The sequence below is a fragment of the Crocodylus porosus genome, unplaced genomic scaffold, assembly GCF_001723895.1.
Source record: "Crocodylus porosus isolate Cpor-Errol unplaced genomic scaffold, CroPor_comp1, whole genome shotgun sequence".
NCBI lineage: Eukaryota > Metazoa > Chordata > Crocodylia > Crocodylidae > Crocodylus > Crocodylus porosus.
Window position 1 is genome coordinate 84,228,134 of NW_017728886.1, and position 13,197 is coordinate 84,241,330.

General features: G+C 43.4%; 1 protein-coding gene across 1 annotated transcript in view; it reads left to right on the plus strand.

Moving 5' to 3' along the window:
- ITGA9 (integrin subunit alpha 9) overlaps nucleotides 1–13,197 on the plus strand; it is a 350,292-nt gene that overhangs the window by 299,114 nt on the left and 37,981 nt on the right. Inside the window, exons 24-25 of the mRNA XM_019534746.1 lie at nucleotides 7,603–7,728; nucleotides 9,742–9,861. Coding sequence (XP_019390291.1) covers nucleotides 7,603–7,728; nucleotides 9,742–9,861 — 246 coding nt within the window. The remainder of the gene's footprint in view (nucleotides 1–7,602; nucleotides 7,729–9,741; nucleotides 9,862–13,197) is intronic.

The following is a 13,197-nucleotide window of genomic DNA, read 5'->3' on the forward strand; positions in this document are numbered from 1 at the left end:
TTGGTCAAGCAATAAACCCATGCTGGCTATCCCTTAGGATGTTGGTGTCAGCCAGTCTGTTAAGGATGGCCTCCTTAATAAACTTTTCTAAGATCTTCCCTGGGATAAAAGTCAGGCTGCTGGGCCTACAGTTTGCCAGATCCACTTTCCTCCCTTTTTTGAAGATAGGCCCTACATTGGCTTTCTTCCAGTCTTTGGGTACTACACCAGAGCACCAGGAGTTCTCAAAGATCTGTGCTAGAGGCTGGGCTATGATGCTCACCAGCTCCTTGAGTACCCTGGGGTGTAGATTGTCAGGCCAGCTGACTTGAAGGTATGCAGCTTCTCAAGGTGTTCCTTCATGAGGTTAGCATTGATGGAGGGCAGCATTGATCTCTCTCACCCAGACCTCCCTGTCCCATAGCATCCCATGGGACCGATGAAAAAACGAGGCAAAGTACCCATTTAATAGGTTGGCTTTTTCTTGAGCTTCAGTTGTCAGTTGTCCCATCTGGTTCAGTAGGGGTCCAATGTTGCCCTTGCTTTTCCTCTGGCTCCCCACATATCTGAAAAAGGACTTTTTATTGTCCTTGATGCTTAAAGCTAGTTGGAGTTCAGTTGCAGCCTTGGCTTTCCTGGTTTGCTTCCTGCAGGACCGGACCAGTGCAGATCCCAGCCAGCCAGTGGATCATGGGGAAGTTGAGGCCACATTTGGTGAGTTTTGCCAAGAGGTGATCATGGGATACCAGATCGAAGGCTTTTTTGAAGTTAAGATATATGACGTCAATCTCTTCTCCCTTGTCCAGGTGATAGGTCACCTGGTCCTAAAAGGAAATAAGATTGGTCAAGCAAGACCTACCCGCAACAAACTCGTGCTGGCTATCCCTCAGAATGCTGCCATTGGCCAGTCTGTTAAGAACTGATGGTCTCTTTGATAACCTTTTCTAAGACCTTCCCTGGGATAGAGGTCAGGCTGATGGGCCTGTGGTTTGCCGTATCCACTTTCCTCCCTTTCTTGAAGATAGACACCACATTGGCCTGCTTCCAGTCTTCAGGCAGTGCATTTTCTGTTGAGCCATACAGATCTCACCACATTGTGCCACATTCCAACAGTAAATTTCACTAGGCATCACACCTTCAGCCCACAAAAAATGAATGCCAGATGCTGAATGCTGTTCTTTGGTGTATGCTGACAGCTGCAGAGCCATGTTTTATGTGCTCACTAGTGTCATATTTTTGTGCAATGCAAAATGGATGGGTGTGTTTGAGAATGCCATTGCCAATGTTCCCCACTGCTGGTTATTTTCGTACTGCATTACAGACATATAGCATGGGCAGTCATTTTTCCATTATTTTCTGAAACATCCTTGTAGAAACTATTTTGTGTAATAAACATAGTAGTAGTTCAGAGTCTGACTCCTTATTTCATTTCCCCATCTAGTAAAACAGGCAATAATTATTAGGGGTGTGCAACGCAGACTTGATTTGATTTGATTTGGCCCGAATTGGGGACAATGATTCGATTTGTTGATTCGGATCACTGTCACTTATTGAAATCGGTATATTCTGAATTTGAAAATTGGATGCTAAATCAGAGAATCAGCGATTCGGACATAGACACAGCTTTAAATGTTTTTTCTATATACCTCGAGGTACTAGCGCAGCTTGTGAACACTGCGATGCTGGGGTGGATGGAGCATCCCCACACGAGTGGGCGGCGGGGGGGGGCTCTCCACATGCTCCGCGATGAACCCATAACTGGACCAGAAGTACTTCTGGGTCCACTTCCGGGTCTGCTGGAGAGCATGTGGGTGGGGACTGTGCCCCCCTGGCTCAACGATCGGCCACAGGGGGACCCTGGGATGCCCCCCCGACCCAGGTGGCACCAGTCACTGAGCCGGGGGGGTGGGGGGCCACACACCCTTCAGCAGACCCAGAAGTGCTTCTGGTCCACTTCTGGAACTGCTGCTGAGCATGCTGGGGAGCCCTCCGCACTTCTGTGGGACACTCCATGCACCCTAGCATTGCAGCACTCACGAGCTGCCTAATACCTAAAGTTATGTAGAAAAAACATTTAAAGCTGTATCTATGTCCAAATCGCCGAATCTTTCCGAATCAATTCAGAGGGTTCCAGTTCAATTCGGAGAGATTAAGGGGTCCTCTGATTCGTTTCAGATTTGGAAATACAGCCACTAAATTGGGCTGAATCTCTGCCGAATTGAATCAGGGACTGAAGCTTCACACGGCCCTAATAACTATTCACATTTGACTAGTACCACCTTCTGAAATCCAGGGTCCATTCAGACCATGTTCATTATTGCCAACATGTGTCTGAAACTTGGAAAGGTATAGACCCTTTTTAAGAAATAAAATCAGCACACCATTATGACATACATGTATCAAATGTCCTAGCTATTTTTAGAATATGTGTTGTGTAGATACTGTATAGCTGACCTAGTACACCCAGAACTCTTTGACTTCAAAAGTATCTTAATTTGGGGAAAGGTTGACCAGGGGTTCAGTATGATATTTCTACAGTCTATTGCTACCTTATGCCTTTGCCCCTGTTCCTTAAGATTGTCAAAGTATGCAAAGTCTATTAAAGGAATCCGAAGGGAATTTCTTCCTCTGCTGCAAGTACAGCATTCTTAAAGGATGAAGTAATCCACATTTTTTTCTTCAGAGATTACATCCTGTCTCTGAGAAGCTTTTTGGTTCATGCTGATGACAAAATGTTGGCAGAATAACACACTGTATCAGCTGTCATTTAAATGTTGTTTATAAAACATGTTTATGGACTCTCTAATGGAGCAACAACTTGTAATACATTTACAAAGCCAGAAACTAACCTGTCTTTGAATGTGTTTCCTCTATAAACAGAGCTGCCTGGATAAAGGACAGTTGCTTTTTATAGCTGCTTGCTTATTAGAAGTAGAGGCAGTATCATGGTAACACACAGAGGCCCACGTGAAGGATTAGGACCCATTTGTACTAGACCGCATTTAAAAAGTGATAGAGTAAGGAGTAATTGCTGTCTTCACACATGCATATTCATGTACTTGCATATGATTTTTTTTCTGTGCATGTACAAAGTTACATTATATACATATGTGTGTATATAAGTACACTAATGACTAATGCTTTTGAAAACTTTAATTTCTGGATGCCAAACTTTAAAACTTTTTAAAGAAAAGGTTGAATGTGTACCTTCTGAAAATCAGACATCTCTTAAGTAAAGTAAAACAGCTTCATTCTTTGTAATTTTGGGGAGATGTTCAGGAAAGGTTACACACTGAAAAATGCAAGCAAGTGCTTTAGAAAACGTTTACTGGTTTTTACCTCTCTGCTTGGACATATTTATGGTGGTATAATCATCCTTTACCTAAATGTAAGCGAAGAGAGGACAAATTAGGGGGGAAAAACTGGACGTTGTACTAGTGTAGATGGTGTCTGTCTTCAACACCTAATGCTGAGATGCTGTGTTAGCACTTAGTGCGTGCTTTTGTGCTGAATAGCCACATTTCTGTCCACTTTGGATCATGATATAATTTCATTTGAGGTATAAAATGAAGGTAAGTTCCACCAGTCATGTAATTTATTCAGGCCTTCTGATGCCCTTGGCCATTCACCTTTTACTTGAAGCTGATTGGCTTTTCAAATCAGTTTGGAAATAAAACTAGGAAATAATAAATATATTTCATTAGTCTTAGGGCCTTGTTACATGATAATTTTGAGTGGCTTCTTGAGTTCTTAACACCTGGATTTGTCGCACTTATTTGGGGAGCTCAAATTTACTCCACTCCAGGGCAGGATTATCTCTGATCCATGTTATGGAACTTGCGTTACAGTAACGTGTAACCACTCTAGGCTACAATTTAGTGTAAATATCCCACCACATCGCCTCCCCCTGCTGGCCTGGATTGGGACCACTACTTCCCTCCCAGCACCCCAACTCCCTACTCACTGCCCCCGCCCCTTCCCCTACCTTCTCCCCTGCTTACTTGTGACTGCCTGTACTGGCTTTCCCAGGGGAGCAGGCTGTGAAGGGTTAATCTGCCTGACTAGCCACCATTGCTGGTGCTCTTTGAGCCCACTCGGCCCAAAGAAGAGCAGTAGTTTTGATAGTGGCAGGAGCACTGGGCAGGCAAGTTAATCCCTGGGACAGACAGGATAGGCAGCTACAAGTGGGGTGTGGGCAGCCTTGGGGGCAGGAGAAGGAAATGGGGGAGACCCAGGGGGCTGGAGAGGAAGCCCAGAATACAGGGGAGGGGAGGGCGGGGAGGGATTCTTACCATTCAGTCCTCTAGGCTTCTACTGGCCTCAACGTGCAACTGCTCCAAATTAGCACTAAATCATATAATGATCCAAAGGCTAAGTGCAGGCAGTCAAAAAGTCTGAGGCTGAATTGATTCAGTCTTTGAAAGTTAGTCTAAGCTGCAAACAATGAACCAATAAGCAAATGAACAGACATTCACTTTTGATTTAGGAAATGCAGTCACATGCCTGCAGTGGCTCAAGCCAGAAGCTGGGGGCACTAGAGCATGGCTCTCTGGCATATGCCTAGCATGGGCTGTATGTTTGCTTTGTGTTCCTGCTGCCCCCAAGGTCTCTGGGATTTGTAGTCCAGACTTACAACAGCACGACTCTGCAGGGTTGCTTACCATTTCCTCTTCCTGCTTCCAGGTGCCTCTGGGAGTTGTAATCCAGAGTCTCAGGCAGCAGTAAGTAAGCAGGGCAGGGTAGGACAGCTCTATACTTGGGGGAAAGGAAGTTTAACCCCTCTCCCTGGTCCCAGACCCTAGCTGGGGTTTGCCTGGGGATGGGGGACTGTTTGGTTCTTAAGAGCTTTAAATGAGCACACATTTCATATCCCAGATATCCATGGTCAGAATCAAGTCCCATCAGTACCCTATTTTTCCTTTTATTTATCTCTCAGGTGTGAGATTTCCCCCTGTGCACTCTGTGATCTGCTTATATGAAATTTAAATTGCGTAATCTTTCAGAAAACACTAAAGCTGAGACTGCAGAATCTCCTCTTTCTCTTCTCATCTCCCTTGTAAGAATTTGCCTCCATCTATTCTACCTTGAGTAATTCAAACTAATAGGAGACAAGAGTAGTTGCTCAAAAGATCTTGGTGTATGGCTATTTTGGACTCGATTGCAAAATTCAGATTGGTATGAAACTAGTCCAAGCATTAAAGTTCAAAGAAAACAGATGTCAGAATACTTTGTGAATCGCTTGCATGCAATAAATAATGAAAACTAGTTCCAGGTGATTTGGACAAACAGAGAACACCACAGCCTTGATTTTCAAGTACTCACTAAGAGAAATGTTAACTATTTTGATATTTATTTTCCTTGCTGTATTTGATGGGATTCATATGTTTATCTCCCCATCTATAACATCAGGAGAAGAATGGGGTTAGTTGGTCAGGGTGGCAAAGAAGGCATTTCAAGGAGAACTCCATGTAAAGATGACTTTTTTTATATGAAAGTCTAGTAAAATATATCATGTTCACCCAAAGAACCTTGCCTGCCTATAAAGAAGAAAGGCATTCATCTGTCTGGAATAAAAAGTAGCAGGAGAGATTATTTCAAATCTGGTTAAATATGGTTTAGGCATTTTTTTTGTATGACCAAGATTTCAGAAAGCGATTGGTTAAAGTGTTTGTTTGTGATGTGTTGTAGTTCTTGCTCATTGAAAATGTAGTAGTCGCAAAATTATCGTGTAGTACTTTCGGCAAGAAAACTGTTTGCTAAATGGGCCTTCTAAGGAAGGGCTGCTTCTTTATCATGCTTAGATTTTCTGAGAAGTTTTGCTGATATTCTGTTGTGCTATAAGTTTTATTTCATTCTAGTGGATTTTGTTCAGAACATTTGCACAGGCTACAACTACATAATATACACTGTGGACCTGAGAGTGTGACAGAATATGTCATTATCCTGGATGAAAGTTTAGGTTGACATTTATCAAGTTTTGAAATACGTGACACTTCTTTTGGTGTCTTAAAGTTTTGAATAAGCTGGTGAAATTCTGTATTTACCTTAATCCAAGATGACTTTGAATTTAAGATGACTCCCAATAATTAAATTCCATACATTAAAAATTATAAATGTACTATAGTTTTCAATGTATAGAATCATATTGGTGGAAGATTATCTTAAATTCATGCCTCCCTCTACCGTCCTTGTCCCTGACCCTATCCCTATCCCTATCCCTATATCCCCTCTTGCTTGTTTCCCCCTCATCTGTGCTCCCTGTTGCCTGACCCCCCCCCCCACTCCCTCTCTACCCCACCTCTGCTCCCCCTGCAGCCTGTCCTTTCACTCCTTGGCCCTGTGCCTGCCTCCACACCCTGTTCTCCCTTGAAGTTTCCCCCCTGTTCTCCCATGCCTGTAAATATGGAATTGATACTGTAAGTTAGCATTATCTTCTTTATTATTACTTATGATAAAAGTAAAATATATTTTGTGACTGGCTGGGATACAATTACAAAGATTTGCAAGGCCATACTGATTTTCACTCCTACACATAAGTTGCCTGAAACACCAAAGAGTAACTGCTGTAACGGGGTTGTGACACAACAACAACAACAACAACAACACTATAAATCAGTGGTTCTCAGTCTTTTTACACTCAGGGCACCCCTCGATAGGGGAAGCTCTTAGCTTCCACTACATAAAACTAACAGGGCAATTCTTCTGTTGCAAAGAACTCAGAGGGCATTTATATACCTACTTTTTCACGCTGTGAAGCACTGGAGATTAGGTGCATCAGAGTAGACTTGATTAATCAAGTCTTCTCTGCATGCGAGCTGACACATACTGCGCTGTGCTGCTTGCGGTTGTATAAGTGGCGAAATGTGCGCTAGTGTGGAGAAAATGGCAGCAGTGCACTTTTGAACTGCTGCCATTTTCTGCATGCTGATGCATATTTCACTGCTTATACAACTGTATGCATCGCAGTGCCAGGTGCTTTTCAAAGCACCCAGCGCTGCAGCACATGCATGTATAAAAATGCCCAGAAAGACCACAACAGTTAAGAATGCTTTTGACACTATAGATTCCTGTTTGAAGTCCCTGGGTTATATTGTTAATCATGTGTAGGTATTTTCATATATAACGGTGCTAATAATTTGTTACATCCCTCATTACACATGAAAGGATCTTGCAGTACTCTTGCAGTGTTTGTCAACCTGTGGGTCACAAGAATTTATGAAAGGGTTGTGAACAAACTTCAAAAATGGATTCTCCTTTAGGGAAGAAAAATGTGGGAAACCGTGGTTTTTCCCTTGCAGGCTGGCAGAGTTCCAGTCTGCAAGAGACCTCCTGGGGGCCCCCATGCCCTCCACACACCCCTGCCACCTCACATACCCACCCCATGCCCCATTCATTCGGGGGTCTGGGACATTGGGTCAGGAGTGAGGGGCACCGGCAAGGCCAGGGAGTTGTATTCTACTTAACCTATTTGCTGGGTCAGGACTGGCCATCGGAGTTTACAAATGGGTCCTGGTACAAAAAAAGGTTGAGAACCACTGCTCTAGGGTGCTGCATCACTGTAGTTGAGAGTCAGTGTTGTAAATAGTAACTGTACGCTCCTCACAATCTTAATTGTGCTTTCAGGTTGCTCAGGACAAAGGAAACTGCTCTTTTCAGAAAAACCCTAATCCGTGCATCATCCCTCAGGAGAATGACAACATTTTTCATACAATATTTGCTTTTTTTACGAAGTCTGGCAGAAAAGTTCTGGTAAGAAATTCTACCTGTCTAAAATTTTAAAATCAAAAGGTTTGTATATTATAAATGTTTTCTCAAATGGAAACGTGAAAAACTCCACTAGGTTTTTCTTTACAGAGTAACTGAAGTAAATTTGGCATTTTATTATGGCACTGCTAGAGCCTTAGAAACAGAATTGGAGGGGACCACCCAACTTATCAAACACAGTCCCTTATTATCATAGGCAACCTTATCCTATGATCCCTTTCATAAACTGATCAAAATCCATCTCAAAACCAGTTGGTTTTTTTGCACCCACTTTTATGGAAGTCTGTTCTGAAACCTCATTTCTCTGACAGTTAGAAACTTTCTTCTAGTTTTTAGCCCAGATTTATTCATGGCCACTTAATATCTATTTTTATTTTTGTGTCGACGTTGGCCTTTGATTAAATGGTTCTTTTCCTTCTCTAGTAGGAGAGAGAAGAACTAGTTATAGAATCAAAGAAATGTGGGACTGGAAGGGACTTCAGGAGGTCATCTAGTCCAACCCCCTGTTTAAAGCAGAATCATCTCTATCCAAACTATCCTATATGAGTGTTTTATAACCTAGTCTTAAGATTACACAAACAGGCCTATTGCACAACTATCAGGCACATCGGCCAAAAATGCTGAGGACACCCTCCCCTGCCCCATGTAATATTGGAGCATGAGGGCACTGTCAGTGGCCTGCTACTGCAAGGGCAGGAAGTGGGTCTTAAAAAAAAATCACTTGAGAGACCCAATGAGGAGGACCTACTCTAAGTTACAGAGGGACATATTTCATAGATTTCATAGACATTTGTGCTGGAAAGGACCCTGGAGGATCATCAAGTCCAGCCCCCTGCCCTAGGGGCAGGAAGTCAGCTGGGATCATAGGATCCTAGCAAGACAAGCATCCAAATACGTGTTGAAGGCGTTCAAAGTGGGTGCTTGAACCACCTCCGGTGGCAGTCTATTCCAAACCTTGGGGGCTTGGGCAGTAAAGAAGTTCTTTCTTATGTCCAGCCTGAATCGGTCGCGGTGGAGTTTATGACCATTTGATCTTGTCATCCCTTGGGATGCTCTGGTGAACAGACATCCCCCCAGATCCTGATGAGCACTCCTGATAAACTTATAAGTGGACACCAGATCACCCCTGAGCCTGTGCTTTTCCAGGCTGAAGAGCCTCATGGCTCTCAGCCTCTTATCATAAGGTCTGCTTTCCTGACCTCTGATCATGTGTGTGGCTCTCCTCTGGACTTCTTAGCCTTCATATTGCTAGGCTGAAGAAACCACACACTTTTAAATTCTCATTTGTAGCCTACAGTTCATCTTTCTTGATCATGGGTGACCAGAATTGTACACTGTATCCCAGAGGAGCCCTTCCAGTGTCTTGTGCAATGGCATTAATACTTCTTTATCTCTGCAGGAAATACTTGCCTAGGACAGAACTTGCTTTTGTATGGCTGTATTATGTAAATGGTTCATAGTCATTGTATGATTAATGAACACATGCAGATGTTTCTTTTCTCTATTTTCCAACTGATGGTCTCCTAGTTTATAAGATAAATTCTTAATTAGTCTTTTAATGCACAACCACATTGTATTATTAAATATTCAGTTTCTAAATGCAGTTTGATGAAATCCAATAGGGAGTATTTTAACCAAAGGCTAATAGAGAACAGGGTTTATACACTGGGGTTGAGACTCAGCCCTGGGGAATTAACCAGTATCAGATTGTATGCAACCTTCAGGTCCAGATGAAGTGAGCTGTAAACAGTGCATAAGCCTTGCACAGCTTGATTCTCTGTGCAGGGATGAATTTCACCTGGCTTGTTGTGTTAAGTTCTGAAAGTTGTATAATTGTGCGAATTCTGAAAACAGATTTTTACACAAAGAAAGTGTTATGATTATTTGCATGATTATTCTTGTGCTCTCATTCAGAATGGATTGTATTGGGATGTAGTTTTAAATGGAAGATTTCTCCTTGCCTACTGTATCTTACAGTTTTTTACTTACTTCCTATAGGATTGTGAAAGACCAGGACGGTCCTGCTTAATTGTGCGCTGTAATTTAAGCTCACTAGCTAAAGCAGAATCCCGCAATATAGATATTTACATGCTGCTGAATACTGAGATATTAAAGAAGGTAAGGGCTTCCTCCTCACATCCTGGTACATATTCTACATACTGCCTTAAATATGCCAATAAATGTGAGTATGCGAGCAGGATTGGATTTTTCCCTAGTTGTTCACAACATATCTTGAACTGGTCTACTGGTGTTTACTGCTGGCTAAAATGTGCTCAGACAAAAGTTTACTGATGAAAAAATGGTTTTCTATTGAAAGCCAGCAGTCATAATATGAATGATATTTTAAAAAAATATTATTATAATATTTATATTATTTTTCAGATTTTTGGTTTTGAAATCTAAGAATTGTTATTGAATCCCCCCCCAAAAATAATGAAAATGGCCTTTGTAAACAGAAAAAAAAGGTTTTGCTTTTCTTGTAGAAAATACAATGAGCTATTAGCAGGGCATTTAGAAAAGTGTGTTTTCCCCTAAATTTCCCAAGGGAAAAATATCAGCATTGGCTATTCAGTTCTCGTCTTTATCTCTCTGAGAGATGGCTTTACTAGGCATACATTCCTATATTCAAAATCCTTATTCAATCACTACAGAAGCACATGAGGAGCCACTTAGTCTGAGCTGGGATAAATGAGAGAAAAAGAATGTTAAAGTTCTCCACTCTCATTTCAGAAGAATGGCTTATATATGTCTGTCTCTGTGTGTATGCAAATTGGACAAAAGAGTGGGGAATGAGCAGGATTCAAGGAAGCTCCCAGAACCACCCACAGACACCACCGGTAGTGTTGGCAGCAGCCAGCAGCATCAGCAACCACCCGCAGATGCTACTAGTGGTGAGGGGAGGGGAGGGGGGGTGAGCAGCAACTGCCCACAGGCGTCTCTGGCAGCATCAGCAGTGCTTTTCTTAGGGGGTGCACCGCCAATCTCAGTGGGTGCATGTGCACCCAAGCGCACCCCATACATATCACCAATGCTGAGGTCCCTTCCAATCCCAGCACTCTGGAGGAGGGACAGCAGCCTGCTCTCATCCCGTGTGCAGATCTGGGTGTCTGTTCCCCCCAGGAAGAGTCCAGCACAGCTCTGCAGCCCTCCTTTTAAAGTGCTGGGAGGCTGGGGCTGGGTGAGGGATGAGGCTGGGCGCAGCTATATAGACTTCTCCCATGGCTTCCCCCACCAGGGCAGAAGCAGGCATAGCTGAAAGAGCTGCAGGAGAAGCCCACATGACTGCCCTGCCCGGCCCCATCCCCAACCTGGCTCCAGCCTCCTGGCACTTCAAAAACAAAAAAAACAAAAAAGCCCTACACTCACCAGCTGTAGCAGTGGCAATCAGGGCCTCTGAGGACTCATGGCAGAGTCCCGCCATGCAGTGTGGGGCAATGGAAGGCAGTGGGGATCACTCCCCCTGCCTAGCACCCATGTGGCAGCTGCCTCATGGCACAGATGCAGTGTGGCTTGGCAGGGCGCTGTGCACTGTCTGAGAGCTGGGGCTGAGCAGTGCTGGGCTCCGGCTGACAGGTGGAACCTCCGTAGCTCCCAGCCATGCCGCACCCATGCAATGCGACAGTTGCCGTGCTGTTGCCAAGTGGGGGGTATGATCCCCACTGCCCCCTGCTGCTCGAGGGGGCTCTGCCATGAGCTCTCAGAGGCCTGAACACTGCTGCTATAGCCAGCGAGTGCAGGGCTTTTTTGTGCCAGGTGCATGGGGCCGGCTGAGTGATGGGGTCAGGCAGGGCAGCCATGGGGGCTTTGGGGAGAGGCAGGCAGCCATGGGGGCCTTGGGGAGAGGCAGGCAGAGCCGGGGGAGCTGCAGGAGGACCTGCAACCTCATGGCTGTGCCTGCCTCACCCCAGCTGATCCGAGGCTCCGAATCAGCACCGAAACAGCATCAAAACTCCAAAATGGAGTCGGCCAAATTGAAATGGAACAGTGATCTGAACCCTGGAAACAAATCACTATCCTTCTGAAGCGGCTGAATCTGAAACGGAAACAAAACATAGCCCTTTCACACAGCCCTATCCACAACCTATTATTTAAGGCCTTCATCTTTTTTTTTTTTCCCCTTACCTGTGTCATTGCAGTAAAATAACTGGAGGGGAAGAGGGGTGACCAGGACAGCAGTCCTGAGCAGCACCTTGGAGAGCATGGAGCTAGCCTGTTATGCCTTCGGTTATTTTTTATAAAACTGACCCCATCATTTTCATGGCCAGCCATTGTCCAGCCATTCTCTAGTTGATTTTGGGTACTGTGGTACACTTGAAAACTCTTGAGAATGGTATGTTACTTCCTGTAACACTGTAATTAGAGTGTAAAAAATCCAGAAGGAGGGACTAAAGGATGTTACTCCTATGGGATGTTAAGAATCTGCAATTGCTCGTTACATTTAGTAGGACATGAGGGTGCTCAGCCTTTCCTAGCAAACGCTCATCACCATGCACTGTCCAATCTGAATGGAGCATATATTATAAACAGTTATTTAAAAGGACACATTTATGAGCAATGTTAATCCTGGGCTTGCTGATTTTTCCCAAGTATCTTAAAAATATAAATAAATTAAATTTAGAGATTGGTGTAGTTGAAAATAACTAAGAAAACTCACCCTACCTGCAGAGAGCTTATTAGAAAGTATGAACAGACAGTGATCCTTGCATTTATCCTTATCTGCATGTGACTGAGATAGAGAAAGAGGTCTGAGAAGTATTTTTAATCTTTTATTTCAACTGTGTGTCATAGAAAGAAGAAATACCATAACCATGATAAGAATGTGCGTGACATGTGTGGGAAGAAGCAAATGATAGCAGCCTAAGTACAGTGCTCTCTTATGCTGATGAATGAAACAAATTTGTATACTTAGAAAGATTTATTTTATTTCCCCTTATTTTCTTGATAAGTTTATTTTGAGTGGGAGGAAGTCCAGCAGTATAGGCACAGCGAGATTCTGTAAGGTTGTGATCTTATAAGATAAATGGGGAGAATGATAAAATAAATCTTTTAAATCTGTCTGTAAAGTAAGAAACGGAGAGATCTTTGCCTACAGACTCTGCAAACGTTGATTAAATCAGTTTGGCTCTTTTCAGCTGAAGGACCTTGCATGTTGTTACTTATCCATATTTGGAAATTGAGAATTTACACTAGGCCTATTTCAGATGTTTCAGTTATGCCCATATAAGAGACCTTCACATAAGCAAGTTAAGTCAGAGGATGCATGCACTAACTGTGCATTTATGGAATTTAGCCCTGTGCCCAGACCCTGTAGCAAGCCTGTGTCTACTTTTCCCCTAAGTATCATGTATGCAGAATTTTAACTGCACCTGTAAATGGGTACACCTGTGACCTTAATTACCAGCTTATTCATGCAATGCAAGTGTCAGTTTTGTTCACTGCATTTCATAGTGATGT